We start from the raw sequence: 27,826 nt of genomic DNA, 5'->3' as shown, positions 1-27,826 counted from the left end.
ACTACTAGATCAGGTTTCCTTGTCCTTTCTCTTTTCTTTTCACCATTCATCGCCTGTTCCAGTCTCTTAATCTCACAGTATCGCCTGTTTTTTTATCCTCTATTTGTACCATGGATGTTATTCCTCCTGTGATAAGGTCCCATCTTCTCGTCAACATTTACCGCACATTCCTCTTCTCGTCGATTCGGCGAGTATCCTCATTTCTTATGACCCCACATAATTTTCAGCATCTTCCAATAGAACCACATCTCAGTCTCTTCCATTCTCTTCCTTTCCGATCTTCCCGCAACCCATGACTCACTTCCATGCAATGCTGTGCCCCAAACGTAAATTCTCAGCAGTTCGCTGCTCAGATTAAGTCCTATGTTCACAGTAGCAAATTTATTTTGTCCTGAAATGCATGCTCTGTCTGTGCTACTCTGCTATTTAAATCCACCTTTTTTCATACGTGATTTGTTATTTTTGCTTCCAGTGTAGCAGAATTATTTCATTTCATCTACTTTGTGGCCACAAAATTTCATGTTATGGTCATGGCTAGTCTCATTACCGCTATACTTCAATACTTTTTTTAACTTTGTTCAGTTTACATTTAATCCATATTTTGTACTCATTAGCCAGCACGTTCCATTTAGCCAGTCCTATATTTTTCTACATTTTCACTGAAGAAGCAATCATATCACTGACAACCATTTACCCAGAATTATAATATCACTTCTAAGTCTTTTCTTCCCTCCCTTTTTGCTTCTTGGCTTTATTGTTAACTATAAACACTGCAGCTCTGCTTTAAGCTCATTTTAGTCCAGGTACTTCTCATCTTGTATTCCATTCTACGTATCTCTTCATGTTTCCTATGCAGAGCGGACAAAATAAAGCTGGCCCTAAAATAATTCATGCACCTGAACGGGACTTATAACTTCCGCCCCAAGTGCGAATGAGGTAAGCTGGATTTCCCCATCTTAAGAGAAATGACCTACATTGCACAACAAAAGTAAGGTATTACTTCCTCAAACCCCGTAAATACCGCCCATTGTGACGCATAAGTTTGAAATTTCCTTCAGTGGTACCTAAGACCTTCTTCTGTAATGCTACAAAAGCTTGGCGCTAAGTGAATCCTCCCTCGGGTTCGGCGAAAATTGAAACAGCAAGGTATCGATACATGCGAAAATAAGGTCACACCTCAGAGGGTCGTATGAGCTGTAAGGTGGGTTAGTGATCACGCTGGTATCAAATTTCACACTTTGCGAAAGCCGTCGCAGCCCTTTTTTTCAAATGTCTGCCGTAGAGGTCAGAACCGCGACACCCCGCGTTGAAATCATGCATGGTTTTCTTGTCGGTGGCCGAGGAAAACACTCCGTCGCTCAGTATCGACACGAAAAGGCTTCAAGGGGTGGCATAAGGGGCGTCTATGAAACCGCCACTTACCTGGGCCTTTGAGTCCCGCACATTTCGCTGTGGAAAACGACAGTTGACAGTGCGAGGAGCAACACGAAGACGTTCTTGACAACCGTCAGCACTGCTGATACCTCCAGACGTTTCAAACCTTTTCCAAGGACATCGTGGGTCAGCATCCCAACTGAACGTGAGTGCGCGGTTTTGGAGTGTAGCGCTACCACAATTTTTGCTATCGTGTACAGATTAGAACGACTGGGAACCACTGGGAACAGTTCAAAACCATTGAATATAATTTGAACGTGATACAAAGCAGCAAAAGTTACTTATGCTTCCCCAGCAGTCCTGTTTTCCGCCCTCCTGTGACGTCTTCCACAGGAGTGAAACATTAAAAATTTCGAGAACAAAACGGCTTAGGGAACCTTTAAGTCCCCTCAGTTCGACAACACCTTCGGTGTCGGCCACGCAACTTTGTTCAGCACGTTAGGAATGCACGAACCGCACCCTGAACTCCAGGCTCTAGAGCAGCCGCCAGAGTTTTTGGTACTTAAATATCTGAAGGAAGGATTCTAACGTGTTCAGCTTAGGTGCGTGGTGCACTGAGGGTGTTGCCAAACTGGGGTGTCTTAGAGGGAACCTTTGGTGGTAATGTTGCGCTCCCACTGGATCACGTCAGTGGAGGGCGGAAAGCACGTGTCAAGAGAAATCATGAGCACCCTTTGTTGCTTTGGATCACGTTCAAATTTCGTTGATTCCAAACTGTACAAGACGGCAAAAATTTTGCTCACGCTACAGTCAATGGAGATGCAGCACCACAATTTCGTTAGAAAATGACTGAAACGTCCAAGCGTGTCAGCAGTCTGAAGGTTGCCATGAGCTTCTTCATGTTGCTCATTGCATTGCGAACTATAGTTTTCGATCGTGAAACAACGTAGGAATCAGCTCCACAGGGATATAGTAGTTTCATTGACGCCCTTTATGTCACCTACTGAGATATTTTTCTCTTGTTAATACTTAAAACTGCAACCGGTAACTTTGTTGAATAATTATTTATTATTCGATGAACCGGTTTTCGAACCTTTTTAGGTTCATCTTCAGAGGGTTTCTGGAAGAACATCATCATCCTTAGCATAATGCTGGGTGCTGGCTTCCGACAGTATGGGCGGCTTGTTTCGTTAGTGTCCATCTGTCTGCTTCCGTTTTGATGGCCAGTTGGTACATCACTTCACCAACTGGCCATAAAAATGAATGCAGACAGATGGACACTAACGGAAAAAAGCCGCCCATACTATATAAATCCAGCACCCAGCATTATGCTACAAATAATGATGTAACTTCCAGAAACCCTCTTAAAATGAACCTTGAAAAGGTTCGAAAAACAGTTTCTCGAATAATAAATAATTATTCAAAGCGTGACTGGCTGCAGTATTCAATTAACAGTCATGGGTTCTAAAACATCCGTAATGGATAAGGTTAATCTCTTCCTGTTGATTCCGGGCGTGGTGTACCTGAAATGTTTTCCTCGGCCACCCATATGAAAACTGCGTCATTTCAACACTAGGAGTCGCGGTTCTGCCCACCATCGCAGAGACGTTAAAAGAAGGGGTGAAATGTTCGCAAGAGGGGTTGTGACTAGCTTCTCATCGTGTGACACAGACGCAGTTGCGTTGAGCAGACATGTGGTTAATTTGATGCCTGTGTGATATAATTAACCCACATTACAGCTCACACGAACTTCCGAGCTGTGGCCTCTTCTTCACATGCGTCGACATCTAGGTATCTGAAACGTCGCGGAGCTCGGGGGTGACGTCGCTGATAGCCACACTTTTGCACTGTTTCGGAGGAAGATATTAGGCATTTTTGAGTAAAATTTGAAACTTATGCTTCGCAATGAGAGGAAATAACAGGTTTTCTAAAAAATTATCCTTTATTTCTATTGCGCAGTGTATTTTCCAGGTCAGTCGTATATTGCCGACCTGCTCAGCAGTTCTTATGGACGATAGTTACTTTCGAATATTGTAGCACTGCCAAGTACCATAAACTGGTAAAAATGGACCATATTTGTTAAGAACTGCTACAGTTTAGAAGAGAAGGTAACTGAAAGAAATACGCAGAGAGCCAATTACAAACTATACTTTTATCCCGAAGCAATAATTGAAGTGAACTCATGGCGATTCAAGGCGCAGTACTAACACCCGTGTCCTGCCTTTTGTAGTGGTGACCAGCATAAATCGCGGTGACTTCAGTGTAATACCAGCCCCTGAATGAAGTGTCACTTGGTGTTCTAATGGTTACATATAAATGTTAATCTGATTGATGTATGAATGGAACGGTTAACTCATCAAATCTGCCTTTTCCACCCCACAAATGTTCTATGAGTGTCTCTCTGGTGATACGACAAACGGTAATCAGATTCGTTCGTTATCTTATGTAGCAATATCCGTCAATGGTCATGACTGCGGCTTTGACGCGATGATTCGTGGCTCTTAGACTGCGTAAACACAGCTGCTGACGTACCACGGAAGGAAAAAGTCTTCAGGCGTTACGTCAGGCGACCTGGGAACGAAGTGAAAAGGGCCACTTCATCTTAACCACTACGCCTAATCCAGCGAGGCAGAAGTTCGTCGTCTAGGTTGAGATAAACATCGACGATCCAATGATTCACTGCTCCGTATTCTCGGAAGATGAAGTGGAGACATCCATAACAACTGCAATATATCATGTTAAGCGGTACCTGTCACAATCCTCTCAAAGAGGAAAAATGGAGCGTATAGCCTCTTCTGTGACACTGAACAGAAAACTTTAACTTCCGGTGAATCTCGTTCTTACGTAACAATTCCATGAGGTCGTTCAGTCGCACACTGAATCACATTGTGGCTATTAACATTTCCAGACTAATGGAAGGTTGATTCGTCGCTGAGTAGCTTGGAGGCGAAATGTTCATCCTCGAGTGCTTGCTGCAGTCTGATGGGAAACTGAAGGTCGGAAGCATAAATTTTCAGTCGTTGCACGAGTTGCAGAGGGAACGGTTTGAAATGATACCGATATCGCAAAATCTTCCACTCAGTTTGCGCGATATTTCAAGTTCTTGACTTGCACAGCCCGTCCATATTTTTTGAAAGCATACTGCCATCCTCTCCATGGTTATATGTGGCACACCTGGTTGACAGGTACTACGTTACATGCAGAACCTAAGTTGCTGATACAAACGCACAATGCTCTGTTTACATGTCGATTCTCCTCCATAATTTCTTCTGAATCCACGCCGCGCTGCTGTAACAGATAAAAATCTCAGTTCTTACAAAAAAAAAAAAAAAAACCGATGATGAAGTAGTGTCAGGTTATCAGCCGATTAAAGGCATCGTTCAGCTTCTGATAACGTGAGAAGACTGATTAGTCAAAATCCTCCGAGAAAGCCTGCATTCCCATATAACACTTCGTTGCCATTTTGTCAAGACACTGTACTCTTAATATCATCTGGTGGCGACAACACAAATTGGTTGACCTTACGGTTCTATTCATAAATAATCATATTTTTACGGGTAATACTTTGCAAAATGTGTAGCTTTCAAAGGGAATGACTCATTTACACTGTGATATAGTGTAGCAGTATAGTGGTATACTGTAGCAGTATCTTCTATTTATGATCAAATTTTCATGGATCTATGTTACTTTGTTCGGACACATCATGCGGAAGTTTCTTTAGTGCTTAAGTTTTGCACACTGTGTGTTATTGTTCTAGTTTTCAATTATCTTTCACAATTTTACGTTATCTGACACGCTTGTAGGTCGGCAACTCTTGTGAATGTATACTCTTAAGCTTCATCAAGGGCAACGGCAGAACTCTATCACTGATGCATTTAGCTCTGCTGAAGCCAAACTGGTCTTCTAAGAGATTCTCAGTTATGTTCTCAATTGTTGCCGAATTTAAATCCTTTCTGTGCGAACAGAATGCCTCTCCCTGACTATGCTCCGAAGACACAGAAATATAGACAATGCCACCGTGCTGAAAGTTGACGGTTACAACTGCTTTGTAGCGCTGTGCTTCACATACTGGATATTAGCCGATAAGGCTCATGTCCTCGGCTAATAGGTCAGACCTTGAGGCAAAACTTTAATCACCTGGTTGCTCTTCCGATCAAGTTTTCTCATTTACAGCTCGTCTGCTTGGATGTATCTGACAGGAAGTATTTATCGCGAGATATCTGAAGCAACAGCAGAGAACAGAAGACATGACGTTACAGGACCTCTGCGGATTAACCTCATGTCAGTCCATATATAAAGCTATAAAATCTTTTAATATTATGTTCTCTTAGTATAAGGATATAACTTTTGAAGGAGACATTTATGTAAAACTGCAATTTGAAAACCAAACGTAAAAAATATTAGATAATTGGTTTCCTAGACAATTTTCTATATTGGATGAAGGCAAGACTATTTCATTCAGGCTGTAGCGTTTATCAACAGCTCTGACTGCACGCCTCACAAATACAACAAGTTTAGGACTATATTCATTTTCCAGCAACTACTAAATTAATGTCCACGTCGTAAATTACACTGAAATCGCATTAACTCTACGTTATTGAAACATCGAAAGTTGAAATCTAGAGGGGCAATTATAATAATTATTCATACAAAACATGAGTGATTACCATGATCAGCTCATTAAGTATGTATTATGAAACACTACATACTAGAGAAATTACATAAAAAGCATACATTATCGGTATGAAACGGAACATAGTGGTGCAAACCTTAACAATGGCCTTAACAATAACAAATCTGATACGTATCACAAAGGCATGAAAATGGGAGCAAATTCTCAAAACGTTCTGTTGGGTGACGAAATGTAGTGTTCATAAGGTTGGAAGATACTGTGCAAAGATGTAACATCGACCAAAACTTGGAGCTAAGATGACACTCGTAATTTCAGTTAATACGCAAGTATGCTTATACATTTACCGAAGAAACAGCTAAGAAAAGTTAAAATAAGTAATAAAAGACGCAAATAAAAAACTGTGTAGATGTAAAACATATTTGTTCGAAGATTCAAAAAAATTGAAAATACAGATGAAAGTTTGAAACATTCTTTACAAAAGTAAAATCAGCCGTGAAGTAAGTAAGAATTACAGGATGTTTTGAAAGAAATGTACTGTCGGCTGATAAACACGGTTGTATCTAAGCCCAAGAAAGAAATGGGGTATTAAGGAATAAAAGAAACGAAATTATCGACCATTTTAATATTAGATATTGGTCCGCAAAGTAGACAAAGCAAAGTAATTAGAAAATAATGTATCATTCACGATGGCTTGAGGGCATAATTATATAATGTTGATCTTATGATATTGTAGCCGTAATTACCCATTTACCGTCAACTAAACTGTACTTAAAGACATAGTGCGATCATGTGACATTTTGATTACCATAATTATAGTTTTTCTAACTTTTTGAAGACACATTCAACTGATAAGTCATTTGGCACCAAATCACACAACTTCAGTGACAGAACAGTATTCTTCTAACGTGCAGCAAAAATATTATACAACACTCAAAATTAGAGATAGCTGTATTGTTCTTTAGTTTCCGTTGAACGCTTGCCAAAGTAGTAACTCTTTTAGTAGTCTAATTTGTAATTCTTAGGGTAAACGTTACCAAAGTGTTTAAGCGGAATATGGCTGTAAGGTCGAAGAAACAACAAAAAGAATATTCTATTCCTCCTTGAAAATATTTCAGATAGCCTTTATCCTCATTATTCTAACACTGTTAATTAGCTATGTCAGTTACACTGACAACATAATTCTTCAATTAAAATTTAACATTATATTTTACAATGGACTCTCCAGTAACATTTAGGTTAAACATTTTTCTTTCTTCGCGTACAAAATTGTACGTAGTTACAGGGCAGCACTATTCACAAGAAAACTACCCAAGTTAAAAAAAAGTAAGTCTGTGCTATCTCAAATAACAGTTTTGCAAATCTGAACAGACAGGCCTATAGCAGTGGGAGCTGTAGAGCGCAAACACTGTAGAGGAAGACAGAGATTCGAGTACAGCCATCAAATGAAGGAGTTGAAAGAGGATGGTACAGTAGAGGAATTCGTGGTTGTCTGCACCAAATCAGTCAGAAGATTGAAAAAAAAGATATGCAGGGTGTCCACAATGAGACTCCAACATTTGAACTCATAAAGTCTCAGAGGCAACACAATTTATTGACGAACAAGTACAGGGAAATCATACAGCAGCTCATCAAGTTTTCATACACAGGTGGACGGTTCAGTACACTTGAACATGGGCCCCAAGGGTAGCGCGAAGAATATCAAATCTATAATCGATTTCGTGCCATGTGTTGCGGAACATCTGTTTTGTGACAGAGTTGATGACAATTCTTATGCACTGTTTCAAGTCTTGCAGGTCCTTTACTGGTGCAGCGTATACCCAGTCTTTCACATAACCCCACAAGAAAAAATCGAGGCGGGATATGTCGGGTGAACGTCGCAGCCAAGGAATTGGACCCCCACGGCCAATCCATCGTTGCAGAAATGTGTCATTTGAAAATTTTCGCACATCAAGGCTACAATAGGGTGGTACATGGTCCTGTTGAAACATCAGATTTGCCTGCAGGTCCGTTATATGTGGCACGGCAAATTGTTCCAACATATCCAGGTAGCTGGCTCCATCCACAGTCGGTTCCTGAAAGAAAAACGGGCAAACAATGCGATTTATCATCAAACCACACCACACATTAACTTTCGGACTGTCGCGCATGTGTTCCCTAGGTACATGTGGGTTTTCGGACCCCCAGATGCGCACAATGTGTCGATTGACAGCCCCTGACACGTGAAAGGTTGCCTCGTCAGTAAATATCACGCGTGATAAAAATGTCTCGTGCGCGGCAATGCGATCTAACAAGACACTTGCAAATTCTTCTCGCTTTGGTCACTGATGAGGCACTTTTTGCACTGTTGAACGTTTCGTACGAAGTTCTCGTGCTGCCTGTCGCACTGACTTCTGTGGACTTTGTTCGAATGACCGCCTCACTTGTTCCACATGACGTTCGCTGATCCCAGGCTTACCACCACCATGCCCTTTCGCAACACTCCCGGTAGCCAAAAACTATTCACACCACTTCTTTATAGTCCTGAACGACGGGGGCGCTTTGTTGTAAACTCGCCGGAAGTTTCTTTGCACTTGGGTCGCCGATTTTGTCTCCGCATACCACCAGACCACTTGTGCACGCTCCTTCATATCCTCCATTTTGCTAAAACAATTGATCGCAGCTCCACTACGGCCACTTGGCGTATCAAATTTGCACACCACAAACTTGTTGAGTACCTCTGTCTGCCCCTTCAGGATTCACAGGTCCACCTGTTGAAATGAGACAGATACAGGATATTAAAATGTTGGAGTCTCATTGTGGAAACACTGTATATAGCTTTAAACAATAAATCGTCTACTATATTGTTCTAAGCTATAGACACTGCAGATGCAGTGACCAAAGCGAGAAGAATTTGCAAGTGTCTTGTTAGATCGCATTGCCGCGCACGAGACATTTTTATCACGCGTGATATTTACTGACGAGGCAACCTTTCACGTGTCAGGGGCTGTCAATCGACACATTGTGCGCATCTGGGGGTCCGAAAACCCACATGTACCTAGGGAACACATGCGCGACAGTCCGAAAGTTAATGTGTGGTGTGGTTTGATGATAAATCGCATTGTTTGCCCGTTTTTCTTTCAGGAACCGACTGTGGATGGAGCCAGCTACCTGGATATGTTGGAACAATTTGCCGTGCCACATAAAACTTGTATTTTAGTTTCTTCTATATTCTGCTACAGATCTGATGATGGTCATTATAGAACAAAACTGGTAGTCTGACGACCTAAAAATTTTTGTGACCATAGACGTGAAGTAAGGGGAATTTTGCCTTTGCCTTTGGCTTTCAGGCAAAGGGGTGGAGGGGTGGTAGCGTAGAGTTTTCATCGCCAGATTTTTCGCCAGTTACCTGTATTAAACAAACAAAAAATAAACAAAAGCAAAACAAGGATAATGGGATGTAGTCTAATTAAGTCGGGTGATGCTGAGGGAATTAGATTAGGAAATGAGGCACTTAAAGTAGTAAAGGAGTTTTGCTATTTGGGGAGCAAAATAACTGATGATGGTCGAAGTAGAGAGGATATAAAATGTAGGCTGGCAATGGCAAGGAAAGCGTTTCTGAAGAAGAGAAATTTGTTAACATCGAGTATTGATTTAAGTGTCAGGAAGTCATTTCTGAAAGTATTCGTATGGAGTGTAGCCATGTATGGAAGTGAAACATGGACGATAAATAGTTTGGACAAGAAGAGAATAGAAGCTTTCGAAATGTGGCGCTACAAAAGAATGCTGAAGATTAGATGGGTAGATCACATAACTAATGAGGAAGTATTGAATAGGATTGGGGAGAAGAGAAGTTTGTGGCACAACTTGACCAGAAGAAGGGATCGGTTGGTAGGACATCTTTTGAGGCATCAAGGGATAACCAATTTAGTATTGGAGGGCAGCGTGGAGGGTAAAAATCGTAGAGGGAGACCAAGAGATGAATACACTAAGCAGATTCAGAAGGATGTAGGTTGCAGTAGGTACTGGGAGATGAAAAAGCTTGCACAGGATAGAGTAGCATGGAGAGCTGCATCAAACCAGTCTCAGGACTGAAGACCACAACAACAACAACCTGTATTAAATTCCAAACCCCTCCGCAGTGTCTGATTGAATTAGGGCATGCGCCACAGTTGACTGTGATCCGCCCGTCGGCAACACCCTTGGTGCTATTCGGGCGGTAAAGGCTACTTGCTAGCACCGTGTTTCACCTTCTCCTTTCTCTCATCATCATACAGCGCAAACATGACGCCACACATCATACACACCCATTACAGACATCTACACGTGTAAGGTAGCTAATAGGCAAATTTCTCACTTTGCGAGGGAAAGATGTTAACGTGCGCGAAGGATAGGAAAAACCTTCCTTAACGTCCGCAGCTCGTGGTCGTGCGGTAGCGTTCTCGCTTCCCACGCCCGGGTTCCCGGGTTCGATTCTCGGCGGGGTCAGGGATTTTCTCTGCCTCATGATGACTGGGTGTTGTGTGATGTCCTTAGGTTAGTTAGATTTAAGTAGTTCTAAGTTCTAGGGGACTGATGACCATAGATGTTAAGTCCCATAGTGCTCAGAGCCATTTGAACCATTTGAACCTTCCTTAACATGCCCCTCGTGGTCTCCCAGCCTGTCACGTCTTTACTTTTACTTGGAAAATGTTCCTATTTCCTATTGTTAGATTTGCAAATCTGAGTATTATTTGAATAAAAAAGCCAAATGAAGCTCTTGATCAAATTCTGCTAACTCGAATTTATCTACATTTTTGTAAGGAGGTACAATTTTTGGATACGACATTCAATATATATTACTGGAGAGCTTATTACTTTACGAACAGTAATATTAAAAGAGTTTAGGGTATATGCAGGGTGTATCAAAAAGAACCATACGAATTAAAAAAATCAAAACTATAACGTTTTTTGAGGTATGTGCGGTGAGTAACGTACTGTTGGGAAGAGCAGACTCTCGAGTTTTACATGGTTCCCGCTAGGTAGCAGCAGTGTGTGCACACTTCAGTTCTAATTAGATGGTGTCAGGACAACAGAAAGCGTTTTACGTTCTACGTTTTGCGCAATGCGGTTTATTAATAACTGTTCACCGTGACTTTCCTCCTAGGTATGGTGTGGATCCTCCTACAGCGTAGAGCATTAGACGATGGCATCAGTTTCGAGAAACAGCTTGTTCATGTAAAGGCCAATAGCCGGGCCGTCCCCGAATGTCTGACACAGACGTCAAACGCATCCGCCACAGTTTCACAAGGAGTCCTCAGAAATCCCTCCGCCATGCAGCTCGACAGATCAGCAAGCCATGATGCGCGTCTGACGTCCGTTTCGTCGCGTCTACACGTGAAATATTACAAAATTCAGCTACTGCATGCTCTTCGTTAAGGTGACAAACGATTTAGTTCTTGGCCAGATGGAGGGTGACAGTTTTCGTTCTCCCTGTATGTGATAATTTCTTGTTGGGACTTATAAAATATTGTATTTATGTGCCTCCGTTGCGAACAACAATGAATGAACTGAGACATCACATAACAGCATCTGTAAAAGCTGTAACTTAAGACATGCTCGCTGCAATGTGGGAACCATGTCAATATCGCATGGGGATATGCCGTGCATCTCCTATGAAGAAAAACTTTTTGAGTTTCCTGTTCACCAAAAAAGAAAATTCATTGTATATGTTTATTAGTTTCAGAAATGTAGACGTGCCAAATTCTTTTTGATAAACCCAACAAAAAACAATATATCCTCGAAATACAGCAAGTCAGGAGAGACGAAAGAAGTTCAATACAACCAAAACTTAAGAATGTATATATACGTGTGTGTGTCGTCGTCGTCGTATTCTGCTTCTTTTGTCTGCGCTTATGTGCTGTAGCTCGGGGATGCATTGTTTCCTGTTGTTTACAACGTATACGAAGCATGACCCGACAAGGGGAAGAAGTAATGCGACAGCAGCAGGAACAAACATATTAGTTACATGAATAGGTACAGCCACACTGCGGTTAAAATGGCGCGCGTTGTTACGTCCCACTGCAAGTATGGAAGCTGAGTTCGGGAAACATCTTCGCAGGCAGGCGCGACGGTTCGTCGTTGACGTAATTACATTTGTTGCCAGTGGAAAATACGACGGTACGTGCAACCAAAATGTTAAAATCGAGCAACAGGATAGTTTGCAAATTACGGCAGGAGGGACACGAAATTGTACAGAGAAGAATTCAAGTTTTTACGATAAGGAAGTGCAAGCAAGGTGCTCACAATAAACTGTCCACTAACGATGTGGATGAATATATTATCAGACAGCAGTTTCAACACTGTTACGAAGAATATAAAAGATACACCATCTTAGCAAAAACTACAATACATAAATTTTTTTGCACAGAAATTAACTTCCAGGCTAGTGAGGAAACAATTAGAAAATCGTTGCTTCTATAGGGTTTAGTTTTAAAAAACGTGTGCAGAAGATAACACATAGTTGCAAAAAGGGATTACCATACATAAGGTTTGTCACGGGGGAATTACGAACGACAATCAAATCAGCTAGGGGTTTATTTAGATGATAAATGGATTCACACACGCTACACCGTAAATAAATGTTGGCAAACTGTGCAAAGCGTGCAAGAAATATTGTTGAATATTAGTGCCAGTCAGTGTTTAATTGTTGTGCATGCAGGCGGTAACATGGGTTTCAGGTTCGCCTACCATATATGACTGAAGGACCATAAAATATAGCTGGTGGTAGGCAAATAGCCCATGCGAACCTGTTTTGGCGATGAGACAATCACGTGTACGTACGGTTAGCTGCAAGACGAGCTGATGCGATCTCCTAATGACGGAAATTCATGTGGGCGCTGGCGCCCGCCGACTGTTGGCAGAAGTGTAGCTGAATGCCTATAACACGGCAGTTAAACAGTTTCTCTTTGTCTTTGAAATAGCTGATTTTTTGAGAAAATGGATAAACTGTTGAGCTCACCATGAAATCAATTCTTTATTTATTTGAGTATATGAGAACAACATTTTTTTTTTTAATCAAACAAGACACACAAATGCCGCAATATTTTCTCCATCAACAACACAAAATCGGTGACAATTTCATTATCCTTCACAGCAAGTTACTTTGTAAATCATTATAACCACTTTCCCTTACTAGAAAACGCACTCGTTCACAGTCATTTGCTGGTGAGAAGACATTGGGTAACTCAAGCGAGGAGGGATGGGATCGGGTTTTTGAAACCATCTGGAAGGTGGTTGGCAGACAAAAAAGAAAGGCAGAGGTTCTGAAATAAAATAAATACAACTAACTGAATAAAAATATAAAGGGGTTTTGCTAAGGATTTTAAAATAAAAATTCAAAGTACCTGCCTATATATTCTAAATCATGAATTATTCGTTTAAGAGCAATATATTTTAACCCCTACACTACAACATTGCTTAAGTCATCATTACTAAGTTTAATACCACACCGTTCAAAACATTTCGAGGCACTCAGGTGTCCAAAATGTTAGTTATATAATGTTTAACCAGTGATCACTTCTCAGTTATTTTCCATAATGCACGTGATCTGGCAGGAGTAATAAATCACTCAATCTCTCTCTCTCTCTCTCTCTCTCTCTCTCTCTCTCTCTCTCTCTCTCCGGAAAAAAAAATTGCCTACGAAGGAGCTGATAATCTCCACAGATTTGACTTAATCCGATCAGCAGATTTACATAATCCTTTTGCGTTAGAGAAATGACACTCGGGAACAGATAATTTATTGGGTTAGCAAAATAGACTCGGGTGTAATACGTAAACATGACAGCAAACATTCAAATTAGATTTTTGTCCTGTGCAAAAAGCGTCACTTGGAATTTTTTTGATATTCGGGCTTCGTATGACAGTGCTTCAACTTCTAAGAATACTGGATTGTATGCCTATATTATTTTACCCTCCCTGTTTCTGCGTGGCGAGAGTACCACTTCGCTTTGCCAAGTAATAACATGTTTAGTTTTGGTTTGAATAGTTAACTGTATTTTGTAAGGAGAAGCGTTTATATGTAGTGGTGCTTTGTGCATTGTTATGCTCAAATGTGTGTTAATTCCTAAGGGATGAAACTGCTGAGGTCATCGGTCCCTAGACTTACACACTATTTAACTAACCTAAACTAACCTATGCTAAGAACAACATACACACACACACACACACACACTCACACACACACACACACACACACACACACAGACCCATCCCCGAGGGAGGACTCGAAACTCCAACGGGAGTGGCCGCGCAATCCGTGACATGGCGCCTCTAACCACTTAGCCATTCCGCGTGGCTGCATTGTTATGAGTTAGTATTCTTTTCAGTAATAAGCATAAAGCTCCTTAGTAAGTAATTCTCTCGAAAGTTATCAGTTGAATTTATTCAAATAAAAATTTGTGATTTTTGTACCATTACGTGTTTATTTTGTTAATTAAGCACATAACACAAAATATACAAATGGTAGTGCATGGGGACATCCGTAGGTCCGTATTAACTATCTGACACCCTACTGGTTGACACAGATAATTAGTACTGTATACATTGGTTATCGTATTATTATCAATTTTTCTATTTCTGTGTAAGCAAACGAGATATGAGCAACACTACTTTTTTCGTATGAGCTGCCACACTCACAGGTATAATAGCGGGAAATTCAACTTTCTATCCTCGCTATGTGATGGCCACAGTAGTTTATTTCATACAGGTAGCAAGTGATTCCTCAGAAATCAACTTACAATATTACATGCTTCATACGGCACCGTATCCTCATACATTTTCAAATAGTCTATAATAAAAGGGAAAAACGCAAGAGTTGAAGAGTTATGAAAGTACTCAATGAAGTGAAAATATATTGGCGCGCTGAAGCAGCTTGCAACAGTATGTTGAAGGAACAGCCAGAGCTATGTAGCGTACGGAAAAAAAATGGCTCTGAGCACTATAGGACTTAACTTTTGAGGTCATCAGACCCCTAGAACTTAGGAATACTTTAACCTAACTAACCTAAAGACATCACACACATCCATGCCCGAGGCAGTATTCGAACCTGCGACCGCAGCGGGCGCGTGGTTCCACACTGTAGCGCCTATAACCGCTCGGACACACCGGCCGGCATGTATACCGTGAATGAAACTGTTTAAATTGCTTGTGTGAGAAACAAATTATTATTTTAATAAACATCAACTTTTAGTATGACACTTTTTAATCGGAATAAAAAGTATACAATAATTTTCCCTAGTCCACCATAGACTCCCAACCCCATACAATGGTAATGAATATTTCTACTTGTGAAATTTTAATACCTTTAACAATACGTGTAAGATTTATAACGAAAAAGAAGAGCGTATGCGGTTCTTAATTGGTAGGTGAATGATTCACACCCTAAGTATTATCTACGGCATGCACACAGCATCTTTTGCAACAAGATTTCACAAGCACAAATATTCATGAGTATCCGTATGGAGTTAGTTATCTATATCGGAGTGAGAGGAATTATTTTACGCTGCAACGCCACGTTCTAAGTTCCAGCAAAAAAGTAATTAGAAGTTCTAAATTAACTACAAGAAGGACTGCATTATCCGACACGGGCTGGAAGCTGCTTTTGTGGCGACATGTAGGACAGTATAAAGAGGTAGCAGAAGCAGCATAGTTCAGCGAAAGCCACCGCAGAGGGCAGAAGATGACACCGCATCACGACATCACCATGCGGACGAAAGTGAGTGGTAAGTAAGAATGAAGGACGCTAACTGAAGAGGACTGTGACGAAAAATAAGACGACCGTCGAAAAAATCACTGCTGAATTGAATGTCGCACTAGCGAGCCCTGTCAGCTCTATAAGCAGGAAACTGCAGGGTGAACTGGTGTTCTAAAACCACTCATCAGTGGCGCACATGACCATAAAGGGAAACCATGATGCCAAAACGATAGATCCTTGCCTATGTAGCAATGGAATAATGTCAGTTAGTTGGATGAGTTTTGTTGCACACTACTCCCCACATCTGGCCTAGTTTACATCCCAAGACTGAAACCTGACGAGAGTTGAGTTGACGATTTAGGCAGCCATGTCGTGGTATTCCATGTGCATATTGGTTGCTCTCGAAGGTTGCATTACAGATAATGATTAAGTGACAATTTTGGCCGACCAGGTCCATCCTATGGGCTGTTATTCAGGACTGGTTTTTTGGAGTACGGGGGTCAATTATCACCTCTTCTCTGGCCACCAACGTCACCAAATCTAAATATTGAGCCTTTATGGTCTACTTTGGAAAGATTGTTATCGATGTCCATCATCGTTACCTCAACGTGCAACTATTTCGAAGGAAGAATACCATGATTTTCCCATACCAGAAATGTATTTGTCCATTCTGAGAAAATCTGGAGTTATATTGAATGCAAATTGCTTTCCTACTCCGTATTAGGCATGGCAATGTGTTGCGTTTTTAGTGTATCAATGTTACTGTCACTCCCCAGTAGGTGTTTTGCCTTCTGCCCTGTACATGTCTTCTGTTCTGTGTTATCAGCTCCCGAGGTGGAGATTGTGGACGAGCGCGGCCGACCGCTGAGCGACAAGTACTACGAGCCCAACAGCACCATCCAGCTGTCATGCGTGGCGCGACGCCGGCAGCCGGTCACCTGGAGGCACGGTGACGTCACCCTCAACTACGGCACACCTAGAGGTGGCATTAGGTGAGTGAAACTGAAATTCGTGAGTCTGTAGCAACACAACACAAACTACATGTCTACTTAGTACTTACATTGCTACGTGCCTCATTGCGGACATGAATACGTATCTCACATTGTGTGTGGCAAAAGAGTCCGTCACTGCACAATACAATTTAAGGTTTATACAATACTGATACGAGTCGCAAAATCGCCTTATTTTAAGTCGTACGCATTTTAAAATACAGCTGATCACAAAGTGATTATATTAAAATTTAACGATAAAATTTTAAGGGTAAACTAAATCTATATATTTCGTACAATACTAAATTTAGCCTAAATTCTGTTATGTTACCTATGAAAATCTTTTGTATACATTGTTGGTTTCACCCTTCTGGTGTTTATGACAATTTTTTCACCCATTAGTATCGTTCAGGTTTTCAAAGTATTCTTCACGAAGTGTACTTCCTTGTAAATACTACAAGCTGCACTTCACAGATGTACATGGTACACCGCAAAATACCTTCACAGTGAAGGACGTCGCTACGATCAAGTCGACCAACAACAAGCTAGGAGTACAAAATGCTTGAGCTCGTAAACATTTTACTTACGCGCAAACATTCTTCTGCATGAAACATTTGAATTAATTTCAAGGTGTAAAAGGCAAAGGAGCATATATGAACAATGTCGTGGTAAGTTTATTATATTCGTAAAGTTGCTATGCGCAAGGACATATTTTACATTAATAAGGTTCTGAAATTATGAAAACTTTTAGTAGATTCAAACTTACCCTTATACAAGGTCCAGATGTCTAGGTGCTTGACTGTAAACCTCAAGTACTTCAGTTACATCCGATCTTTTTGTTTTCTCCATTATATTCATATTATCTCAACTTACTTTCGTGTGGAATGTGAAGCGTCTTTAATCTGTGTGTTCTAATAAAGTAATACACAACAGCTCGTAAATAGAAAAATGAAACAAATGAGCCCTCGATCACACTTTTTGAAAAAGGTATGATTCGGCGACAAGCAGTTTCTATCTACAGGCGGCATAAAATCAATAAGGACAAATAATATAAAATCCAGCAACGAAATATGGATTGTAAATTTTTTAACTCAGTTGATTTCATGTCGGTTAGTACATTGTTATTAATAATTTATGTGCCCTTGGGACGGTGTGTGGACATAAACTAGTTGTGTCACAAATTTTTATCAGCAGCTCTTGACGGTGGATCATTACTTTTTTCTAACGTAATACGAGTTTCAAGCGCTGACTCATGTAGTTTATTACGGCTGACTCAATCTCTTATGGTTTTTTAAACGTGCGTAAGCAATGTGCCTATTTGGTTGATATAAAAGTCAAAACTAATAGAAGAGGAAGAGAACCATAAAAATTTGTATCGATGTTATCACTATGTTAAGTTTAATATCACCATTATTTGGCATAGTAGCTTTTACTCCGAATTATCGCCTGTCTATGAGTTTTCTTTGTACACTTAGCTTGTTCTATTTAACTAAAATGGATATAGTGCAGAATAAACCTTAATTTGTGTGAAATCAGTACTATACAAAATTCGTAACAAAATTTTCAAAGAGTTAGTCAATGCCTCTTAGTGAATGTTAATGTTTTCTGCAGTAGACTCAGATAGGAAGGGTATGAATTCAGAGTATCTACCACCTAGTGGTAGTAATATAAATTTAATTTCTCACGCATCATTCGAGAAGTATTGAGGAATATTCAGTAAGTTACCTGTCAATCTACAAGATAAAATACAGTGAGTCAATAGTTGACATCACCTCATTGGTACCTTTTAAAACACACTTTAAATCTCGAACAGCTAAAAATATGAATATTCTTCCTCTCATTATTGCGGTTCATTAATAAAATTTACACAGAACCTCTTGTCTTTAACCATCTTCAGACTGACATTAACAAATGAAAAGTGAGGTTAATTGGAAAGGCAGTGGGGTTTGCTGCAGGTATGTAGTGCGAGTCGTTTACGAGATATATTTTGAAAAAGTTTCCACACCGACATTTCTCTGTAGCATTCAGCCTCCGTAGATGCCAGATACGATGTTGTTATGTTTGCTGAAAGCGTGCTTGTGTGTTACTTGAATACATAGTGACTTGCTAGTTAGTTACTGTGTGACAGACTAAGCAGTGGGTCCTTAGTGGACGACAGGATGTACCAATGAAGAAAAAGCCGATATGCTCTTGGTATATGGAAAGTGTAGGAAGCATAGAGTTTATTCTTGTACGGTTTACGCGGGAAGATAACGCCAACAGACGTTAACCATCTCAGAAATTATTCTTATCAAGCTCTTCAACAAATTATGTGGAAGTGGTAACAGAAGGAAACTAATGTTCTTGCGGCCGTTGCAGTTGATCGATACGCTAGCTCCCTCGCAATGGCACAGGGCAGTGACTTGAGTCAGAGAAGTGCCCTATGCATTCTCCATCGACATAGGTTCCATACCTATCAGATCTCTCTCCATCAAGAGCTACACGGAAACTTCTGCACATGGATACTGAGGCACGATACTCCATATGCTGATGAATCTACATTTACCAATAATGGCCGGGTAAACTGCCGAAACCTGCGCTATTGGTCTGTTGAAAATCTCGTACAAGTATCGCAGCACTCTAACATACAATCTTCCACTGACGCTAGAAGACTTTCCTCTGCCGACTAGGAGGAACCTGTGGTACCAACATGATGGCTGTCCAGCCGACAGCGCACAATGTGCTAAAGCATGTCTTACGTAAGGGTTTCCAAATCGAAGGACTGGACGCAGAGGACCTGTGTCCTGGCCGGTCTGTTTCCCGGATTTGAAGCTCTTAAACATTTTTCTGTGGGGAAAGATGAAAGCCGCTGCCTACAAGGACATACCAACTACACCCGATGAAATGCAACTACGTTTTACTGCAGCCTGTTCAGACATCTCCGCTGAAATGCTAGCACGTGTGCAACAGACGTTCCATACCGGACTGGAAGCGTGTATTGGCGCTGCCGGTGATAATTTTGAACACAACCTGTGATGGTCTGTTGCCTCGTTACTGGTCAAAATCGAAACACTTAGTGTATGCACATGTGTTGATCTTCACAGTTATTGTACAAGTGTCGATGGAACTTTCCAAAATATATCTCGTAAACGACTCGCAATACATTCTGCATCAAACACCTCTGACATTCTGATTTACCTTACATCTAGTTTGTTAATGTCAGACATTGTTCCATTTCAAAATGTGTATGTTAGGACAAAAAATACACTCTCTAAATATTTTTACAGTGTGTTGTTGGCTAACAATACAAATCCCTGACTACCAACCCGTTCTGTGAAAACCGCACGTCAATAGCACTTTCCATCCCCGTTTTTAGGTTGATGTGCGGTTTTCACAGAATGGATGGGTAGTCAGGGGCTCGTACTGTTAGCCAATCAACACATTGCAATAATATTTAGAAAGTGTATTTTTTGTGCAGAACCGCATAGACAGAGATTCTACTCTGTAGATAGAGTTTGCTTGCAACATGGATATTTTTGTCTTAATGAGGAGGAGTATGAGACACGTTCTTGAAATGTTGCAGTACATTATTAGCGAAGTGCTGCGTACGTCATCCATGTAACTGGAATCGAAGCCTGGGCCGGCCACGGCCTGTCAAACACACCAGATGTGCTGGCCACGTGCAGGCCCACGGTCGCCCGTCTCGGCATTCCTAGGTCTTTCCCGGAAGTACCCGGTGCAGTACCGCATTTCATTTCGTATTGTAGTGTGGCATATCTTGTTTGGTAGAGCTCTCTTTAGTTATCCTTCACTGTTTCTTCGTGGTATGGAGCACGTTCATAGTTCCAGTGCCTGTTTAAAACAGTCTAGCACCCAACGGTCACAGGTCTTCAAATATGAATGGGAACAGAAAATTCGAGAATTCTAATATACAGTCGCATAATCTATTGGTATTGTAAATTTGTTACGACGTGGTTTTCTAGTACCACACAGAAAGACTTTAAAGATCTTTGAAACATGGTAGTCACGGGAAGGCAGGATTCGGTTACGATTGTGGATGGGGCCGTAATCAATTACTATTGGTTGCCTTTTACAGTTACGCACAATTTATTTTAAACCAGTAATTCCACACTCAACAATAAATAAAAATACCACACGATATTAATGAAGGAATAAACAAATGTGTAAATAATAGCGTTTTCAGTGAGTTAGCAAATCACCATTAAATACAGATACAGCAGATAATGTTTTAGAAGCAAGTCACAGTGATCTGGGCAGAAGGCCTTACCCACCAGGAATGGCAATAAATTAAGAATTGCTTAAAACTCGCTGCAACTTATAAATTACAGGTTTTGAAATACTAAAGGCAAGTGGCCACGAACACATCAGAAGGCATCAGACGACAGGAATGGCAGTAAATAAGATTTTATGTCCTGCTGCTAAAATACAAGTACCAAATTAGAATTTTAAGGCAAATGGCCACAATCACGGCTGAAAGCATTACACAGCAGGAACTTCAATAATATAAAAAATTATGAACCTGCTGTAAAACAGCAAATAGAACAGCAAAGGTTAATTAAAGAAGAAAACAACTTATCACCAAACGGGTGAAATAAAATGATGGTAAACTTCGCAACACAACCATTAACAACCACTGGACACTACTCTGATAGATTTATTCAATAAGGCGACCGTAACTATTAACTAGACATATATAACTTTTGATGTAGGCACTACAAGGTATTGCAATGAATACTGCAACAATAAAACACAAGAACCAGTACATAAGTTCCTTAAAGTGTACTGAGGCAGATTATAGCCGCAGAAGGCGGGAGCTGAAGGAGCGTTACACTGAACTACTGGCCATCAGACCTCCTTTCAGAACACACATGCCTTAAAAGAGCCAAGGGGCCACAGACAATGCTCCAGGAATCGATCTCTGAGAAGGTCCGGCAACAAACACTTTCGAGGGCGATGAGATAGGCAGCCAAGAGTTGCATTCACTTCACAAGTTCGTAGCTCAGCGGTCTAACGAAAAATTAATGATAATCTTGGTGAACCTACCTGACGTCCGATAAACCAAATTCAACGATGGAACAATACGCCAAAGCCGGAACCGGCGGTCTGCACTACGTCACCAGAATACTGTGTTTCGAGCGCCCGGAACGAGAAAGAAATCACTACCACCAGAGTTGAAGAATCACCAGCCAACCTAAATCAAGAAAGCTGTCAAAACTACATGCCTTACCGGACAGTAGCGGCAAGGCGAGGAAACGTACACTACCGCTACATACAGTAACCCCCAGGGCAGGTAATTGGGGCGTTAGTGGCCACCAGGCAAGAAAAATTACTGCTGGTTGAACTACGACACTACGAAAAGCAACACGAACAACTGGAGAATCGTGAAATATCACAATGATAGAGGTTTCTCTACTTGGATGGAAATGCACCCATCTTAAAGCTTGCAGGATAAAGTTTACGACGAGGTCGTGCACCCTCGTGACCACAGCCCTTCCGTACAGCAGTCCATGCGTGCCGCCAGCGATTCCGGCGTGTTCTGGCACTGCGCGGACCTAGCTCCTTCTCAGTCCCCAAAGGAACTCGCCCACTCAGACGACCCGGAAAAACAACTACGTCGGCCCACAAATAGGGCACAGTTACTGCATATCGATAACCGCCATTAGTGCCACTAGCAGACAGGCAACACTTGCGAGACCGAGTGGCATCAGTCAAGACGAGAATAATACAAACAACTGCAACCATGCCAACTAAACGATATCGTCTGGCCTCCAACAGAGGACAGAAACCTACAAACAGCACCAACGTGAGCCGCAGCACGGCTCAATCTTCTTCACAATGAAGGAGGAAATTATCACAATGATCGACGGACGGGATTCATTGATCTGTACATGGGAGAGTACTTTGTCTGTCGTAGGAGTGGAGAATGTGAAGAAATTACTGGCACGAATGTTAAAATTTCTGAGGTCGCATGCATTATTCCTTTGTCATTTGTGACGGCTCTAGCTGGATCTGAACGAAGAAGATGGAGGTTTTATATATTACCAATGAGTACGTTGGTGGAGTCAAGAGCATGCCTGAAACGATTTTTCGATTTAAAATCCTCTATTGTCGAATTTATGAAGGAAAAGGGAATGCTGGAACGAAAGTAATAAGGTGAGGGGAGGATTGTAGGCCTCATATTACACTGAGGAGCCAAAGAAACTGTTGCATCTGCATGATTTTGTGTAGAGCCCCCGCGAGCAAGCAGGAGAGCAGCAACACGAATTGGGCATGGTCACGACTAATATCTGAAATAGTACTGGAGGATCCTGCAGAGCTGTCCATAAATCCGTAAGAGTACTAGGGGGGTGGAGATGTGTTCTGAATAGCACGTTGCAAGGCATCCAAGATATGCTCAAGAATGTTAATGTCTGGGGAGTTTGGTGGCCAGCGGAAGTGTTTAGACTGAGGAGAGTGTATCTGAAGCCATTCTGTAGCAATGTAGGACGTGTGGGGTGTAGCATTGTCCTACTGCACAATGGACATGAATGGTTGCAGATCGTCAGGCAAGGTGCTTACGAATGCGTCGTCTGTGAGAATCGTATCTAGACGTATCACTCCAGCTGCACACACCCCGTACCGTTAGAGAGCCTTCACCACCTTGAACAGTCCCCTGCTGACAAGCAGAGTCCATTGTATTCATGAGGTTGTCTGAATACCGGTACACGTTCATCCGTACGATACACTTTGAAACGAGACTCGTCCAACCAGGCAACATGTTTCCAGTCATTAACAGTCCAATGTCGGTGTTGAAGGGCCCAGACGAGGCGTTAAGCTTATTGTCGTGCAGTCATCAAGGATACACGAACGGCCTCTGGCTCCAAAAGCCCATATCGATGATGTTTCATTGAATGGTTCGTACGCTGAAACTTGCTGATGGCCCAGCATTAAAATCTGCAGCATTTCGCGCAAGAGTTGCCCTTGTCACGTTGAACGATTCTCTTCAGCCGTCGTGGGTTCCGTTCTTGCAGGATTTTTTCCCGCTGCAGCGATGTCAAAGAAATGATGTTTCACAGGGTTCCTGTGAAACGGTCGTATCGGAAAAACCCCAATCATTGCTCCCTCGGAGATACTGCGGCCTTTCGCTCGTGCGCCGACTGTAATACCACGTTCAAAGTCACTTAAATCTAAATAACCTGCCATTGTAGCAGCAGTAACCGATCTAACAACTGCCCCAGTCACTTGTTGTCTTATATAGACGTTGCCGACATCAAGGCCGCATTCTGCCTGTTTACGTATCCCTCCATGTGAATACGCATGCTTATACGAGTTTTTTCGGCACTTCTGTGTACAAGTGGATTTGACCGCATGTTTACCACTTTAAGACACTGCAAGGTCACATCTGTGTGGATATGTTTAACCGAAAAATAAATCGCACTGTGGAAGGGACAGATTTTGACGAACCCTGTCCAGTTCCCTAAGCTCACTAGTGTTAAAGGATACAAGAGGTTTGAAGAATTCATTGTGGCCTTGTATAATTGCAGGTATACTCTTTAAATTTTTCAAGGACACTGCCAATCTTGCATCTGTTTTAACCTACTTTAGAGACCGTTTACCGTTTCAGTTGAAAGCGCCCCTCAGCATTTGCAGTTGTGACTGACTGATCTGCCATGTAATTCCAGTTTTACAGACACATCTTTTACATTGAAACTGTCCAGGGCCTCTACGTTGTTTTCATCAAAGTTTCCACATCTCCGTAACGAGACTGCGGGACTGTTACAATATTTTGACGAACATACGAGTGTAAGAAACTTCCTGGCAGATTAAAACTGTGTGCCCGACCGAGACTCGAACTCGGGACCTTTGCCTTTCGCGGGCAAGTGCTCTACCATCTGAGCTACCGAAGCACGACTCACGGCCGGGTACTCACAGCTTTACTTCTGCCAGTATCTCGTCTCCTACCTTCCAAACTTTACAGAAGCTCTCCTGCGAACCTTGCAGAACTAGCACTCCTGAAAGAAAGGATATAGCGGAGACATGGCTTAGCCACAGCCTGGGGGATGTTTCCAGAATGAGATTTTCACTCTGCAGCGGAGTATGCGCTGATATGAAACTTCCTGGAAGATTAAAACTGTGTGCCCGACCGAGACTCGAATCGAGTCTCGGTCGGGCACACAGTTTTAATCTGCCAGGAAGTTTCATATCAGCGCACACTCCGCTGCTGAGTGAAAATCTCGTTCTGGAAATACGAGAGTAAATTACTAACCCGTTACAATATTTTGACGGACATACGAGTGTAAAAGTAAAGGAGTCAGTTATGTGGCAACTTGAGTATACTGACTGAAGCGGCGAGCGAAAACTTGTACGAAGGCCGGGAATCGAACCTGGGTCACCTACTAACTAGGTAGGTGCGCTACTCACTAACCCACCTGGGCACAACGATTCTCAGAACTGCAGGGATTACCCTAGCCTGCCTTCCCTTCTCGATCCAAACTCTCACTTTCGCCCCAGCCTACTTTAAATTGCCCCTTACAAATGAATAAAACTGCCTCTCTATGTTGTGCAACAGCACCTCAGCATCACACGTATGTGGGGGATCCAGTCTCGAACCTACGTGCTGGTAGAAACAGAATGACACAATTCCAGAGACTTTTCTGGTCTCATACAAATATAATTTTATGTATATCTGCACCTGGGTTTTTAGCGGGATCCCCTGTTTACGTTCGGTGCTGAGGTTCTTTTCCAGAACACGGAGAGCCTCGCCTATTCTGTTTGTGTGAAAGAGGGAATTGAAAGTAGACCAGGGCTGCAGCGACAATACGGATCGAGCAAGGAGGCGTGCTAGGGTAATCTGAGTAGTTGTATAAACCGCTCTGCCAAGGTGGCTTGACGCCTAACGCACCTGCCTAGTAATCAGGAGACTTAGCTTCCATTCCTGGGCTTGGAACTAATTTTCGCTCACGATTGCTGTCTGTATACATAAAATCATATGTGTATAAGACCAATAAAATCTCTGAAATTGTGCCGTTTAAAATTATTTTATGTCTTCAGTACCAAAAATTATTAAATACACTCCTGGAAATGGAAAAAAGAACACATTGACACCGGTGTGTCAGACTCACCATACTTGCTCCGGACACTGCGAGAGGGCTGTACAAGCAATGATCACACGCACGGCACAGCGGACACACCAGGAACCGCGGTGTTGGCCGTCGAATGGCGCTAGCTGCGCAGCATTTGTGCACCGCCGCCGTCAATGTCAGCCAGTTTGCCGTGGCATACGGAGCTCCATCGCAGTCTTTAACACTGGTAGCATGCCGCGACAGCGTGGACGTGAACCGTATGTGCAGTTGACGGACTTTGAGCGAGGGCGTATAGTGGACATGCGGGAGGCCGGGTGGACGTACCGCCGAATTGCTCAACACTTGGGGCGTGAGGTCTCCACAGTACATCGATGTTGTCGCCAGTGGTCGGCGGAAGGTGCACGTGCCCGTCGACCTGGGACCGGACCGCAGCGACGCACGGATGCACGCCAAGACCGTAGGATCCTACGCAGTGCCGTAGGGGACCGCACCGCCACTACCCAGCAAATTAGGGACACTGTTGCTCCTGGGGTATCGGCGAGGACCATTCGCAACCGTCTCCATGAAGCTGGGCTACGGTCCCGCACACCGTTAGGCCGTCTTCCGCTCACGCCCCAACATCGTGCAGCCCGCCTCCAGTGGTGTCGCGACAGGCGTGAATGGAGGGACGAATGGAGACGTGTCGTCTTCAGCGATGAGAGTCGCTTCTGCCTTGGTGCCAATGATGGTCGTATGCGTGTTTGGCGCCGTGCAGGTGAGCGCCACAATCAGGACTGCATACGACCGAGGCACACAGGGCCAACACCCGGCATCATGGTGTGGGGAGCGATCTCCTACACTGGCCATACACCACTGGTGATCGTCGAGGGGACACTGAATAGTGCATGGTACATCCAAACCGTCATCGAACCCATCGTTCTACCATTCCTAGACTGGCAAGGGAACTTGCTGTTCCAACAGGACAATGCACGTCCGCATGTATCCCGTGCCACCCAACGTGCTCTAGAAGGTGTAGGTCAACTACCCTGGCCAACAGGATCTTCGGATCTGTCCCCCATTGAGCATGTTTGGGACTGGATGAAGCGTCGTCTCACGCGGTCTGCACGTCTAGCACGAACGCTGGTCCAACTGAGGCGCCAGGTGGAAATGGCATGGCAAGCCGTTTCACAGGACTACATCCAGCATCTCTACGATCGTCTCCATGGGAGAATAGCAGCCTGCATTGCTGCGAAAGGTGGATATACACTGTGCTAGTGCCGACATTGTGCATGCTCTGTTGCCTGTGTCTATGTGCTTGTGGTTCTGTCAGTGTGATCATGTGATGTATCTGACCCCAGGGATGTGTCAATAAAGTTTCTCCTTCCTGGGACAATGAATTCACGGTGTTCTAATTTCAATTTCCAGGAGTGTAGTACTGAACATTTGTTTGGTTTGTGAAGCATGTTGTCCAGAAATACGAATTATGCAACCAGGTGGAAGTACTTTGCCATTTAATTCTAGGACCGATGACCTGGCAGTTTGGTCCCTTCCCCCCCCCCCCCTCACCCCCCCCCCAACCCTTTTAAACCAACCAATCTAAATACTGCAAGATCGCAGTTTGCCCCTCTTCCCCTTCCCAAATGAACCAGACGTGGCTCGCAAGCTGAATTCTTGGCTGCCCCTGACCTAATCATAATGTAAGAACACCAAATAATGAGTAATGGTGACATTCGTAGGGAAAGCAAATGGCCAGTCAAAAGAACTCTTGAGTGCTGCCAGACTTATGGGTGCCTAACTAAAATGGCGTGCACGCAGATTTCTCGTTGGTCGGTCTGATTAGTACGACAGATTTATGAATATTCATCTTCAACTTAAATAGGAATCCTTGGACAGAAGAAATTTTATATTCAAGAAACGCTTTACACAAAGAACAGAGAACTCAATAATTCATATTTTCCACACTTCACGTACGAATGAAGCAAGTGGTCAGGACTATTGTTATAGCTCGAAGTACCCTCAAACATTTAACTTACAGAGTTTAGGGCTTGAGGGGTATGTGGATAGTGGAGATGGAGAATTA

The 27,826-nt window shown here is 42.5% G+C and overlaps 1 protein-coding gene across 1 annotated transcript in view; it reads left to right on the top strand.

Annotated features, from left to right (window-relative positions):
* Window positions 1-27,826, top strand: part of LOC124605967 — a 612,100-nt gene that overhangs the window by 420,617 nt on the left and 163,657 nt on the right. The window contains exon 3 of the mRNA XM_047137931.1: window positions 16,543-16,708. Within this exon, the coding sequence (XP_046993887.1) occupies window positions 16,543-16,708 (166 nt within the window). The remainder of the gene's footprint in view (window positions 1-16,542; window positions 16,709-27,826) is intronic.

This window comes from Schistocerca americana, chromosome 3 (genome assembly GCF_021461395.2).
Source record: "Schistocerca americana isolate TAMUIC-IGC-003095 chromosome 3, iqSchAmer2.1, whole genome shotgun sequence".
Classification (NCBI taxonomy): domain Eukaryota; kingdom Metazoa; phylum Arthropoda; class Insecta; order Orthoptera; family Acrididae; genus Schistocerca; species Schistocerca americana.
Note: the sequence above shows the minus strand (reverse complement) of the source record. Positions and strands in the feature narration are given on the sequence as shown.